Raw genomic sequence first — 1998 nt, 5'->3', positions numbered from 1 at the left:
GGGGGGGGGGGGCGAGGCCACGGCTGAACGAGCACCGAGGCCGGTTGGTTTTGGGTGGATGTGGGCAAGCATGCCAGGGACGAGCCAGGCGCTGCAGGGAGCTGTGGGGCAGTGAGGGAGCTGCGCCCCCGCAAGCCTGAGGTGGCAGCGTGGGGGCTCTCCCAGTCCCAGCCCTCTCTGCGGGCCCAGTGGGGCCGCCCCGCCTGCAGCCCCCCCAGCGGCACAGCTCGCTTGCCCACCCGCCCCTGCCCCACTGCTTCTGGGCCGGGCCACTGCCACTCCCTCTGGGATGGTCAGAGGCTCCCATGGAGCAGAAGGCAGCTGCCCAGACGTTAGTGGGAGGCATGCATCTGGTCCACGTTGCAACGGAGCTGAGTGAGCCAAGCGCCATGGACTGTGCTGTCATTGACTTTCTGAGTCCTCCATGCAGAGCTGGGCGACGCGGCCTCGGCGGCTCTCACCAGTCCGGCTCATGGTGAGGAGTGATGGGCCTGCAGGCCAATGCACCTGGGGCCACAGGCTGCCCACCCCATCTCAGCAGTCTGGACCGGCTGCTGCACCCAGACAGACTGGCTAAGGTCAACCTCACCCGTCGTCCTGCTGCCTCCAAAAGAAGCAGGATGAGACGGACGGACCGTCAGGCGCAAGAGAAGGGTCTTTGCAATGGTGGCCCCTTGTTCATGCAGCATCTCCTCCCAAGAGGTGCAGGTGACTCTTTTTGTTTTTTAAAGGTTCTTTTCAATTAAGCAGGCTTTAGTTAAAAAACTAGTGGGCTGGATTTTAATCTGTTTCAAATACCTTTTCTGCTGGTTAAACTATTTTCAAAGATTATGGTTGGGCCGGGTGGTCTAAAGAATTTGCTGCTGCTCCCTCAGGCTGCAGGCTGGGGACTCCACGCTCCGAGCACACCAGCCTCTGGCCGTGCACTTGATCCAGAGGGCCCCAGGAACTGGGAGGGGAAAAGGCTGGGGCAGGGGCAGGAGCGGGCACCGGCCGCTGGCTCCAGCCCCCCACCACATGTTGCTTTCGGTCCCCCACAAGAGCCAGCAGCAGCCTAGGGGAGGCAGCAAACATGGCCCTTGCCAAGGTGGGAAGGGGCCTGGCCTTCAGGTACCGTCTCCAGGCCCGCAGGAGCACAAGGTCCCAAGCCGCAGGCAAGCGCTCGGGGCAGGCAGCTGGGCCCCAAGGCCCAACGCTTCAGACCTCGCCCTTGTTTTAAGCCGTGCTTTGCATTTGCGTAGACTGCACACCACCCTCGGACTGAAATCCGTGAAAGAAATCGCCTGTGGCCACATTCCTCTTGCATCACATTCTAGCCCACTCGCTGCCAAGACTCATCCGACAACAAAGCTGCAAGCACCGCCAAAGCCCCTGGGTGCCTCCGCAGAAGCCCCGGATCCGCGGCCGGCCCGCGGAGGCGGCGCGCAGCGCAAGGTCAAGCCCTCCCGCGAGGGCGGGCGGGCGAGCGAGCGCGGCGCCACCCTGCGCGCCCGGCGGGACTGCGCGGCGCACACCTCCGGGGAGCCTCCGCGGCGGCGCTCCTGCCCCCCACCCCGGCCCGCAACCCCCCACGGCCGGCTGAGGGGGCTAGGGGCAGCCGCCCCTGCGGAGCCCCGGGAGCGCTCACCTCTCGCAGAAGGTGTGCAGGCACGGCAGCACCTTGGGGTTGTGGTAGCGGTCCAGGCAGATGCTGCACACCAGGAACTGCTTGTCGATCTGCCGCACCACGGGGCTGGCGCTGGACTCCCGCTTGGCCATGGCCGCGCTGCGGAGACGGACGGCCTCTTCCGCGGGCCTGCCGGGGAGACGGGGCGCTCAGGGCTGGGCGGCGCGCGGCACGCGGCGGGGCGGGGCGGAGCACGCCGGGCGGACCGTCCGGGGCGGCCCCCGCCCGGGCCGCGTCCCGCCAGATGCGGCGAGCGACGCCCCCAGCCCGGCGGGAGGGCGGACGCGTCCCGCGCCCGGGGATGCCAGGCCGGGCTCACCTGCCAGGCGGGA

At 67.5% G+C, this 1998-nt stretch overlaps 1 protein-coding gene across 1 annotated transcript in view; it reads right to left on the bottom strand.

The window, feature by feature from the left end:
• TRIM3 (tripartite motif containing 3) overlaps positions 1–1773 on the bottom strand; it is a 17908-nt gene extending 16135 nt beyond the window's left edge. The window contains exon 1 of the mRNA XM_044418628.1: positions 1628–1773. Coding sequence (XP_044274563.1) covers positions 1628–1758 — 131 coding nt within the window. The 5' untranslated portion in view covers positions 1759–1773. The remainder of the gene's footprint in view (positions 1–1627) is intronic.
• Positions 1774–1998: the final 225 nt, after the last annotated feature.

This window comes from Varanus komodoensis, unplaced genomic scaffold (assembly GCF_004798865.1).
Source record: "Varanus komodoensis strain SLA01 unplaced genomic scaffold, ASM479886v1 scaffold91, whole genome shotgun sequence".
Lineage (NCBI taxonomy): Eukaryota > Metazoa > Chordata > Lepidosauria > Squamata > Varanidae > Varanus > Varanus komodoensis.
Note: the sequence above shows the minus strand (reverse complement) of the source record. Positions and strands in the feature narration are given on the sequence as shown.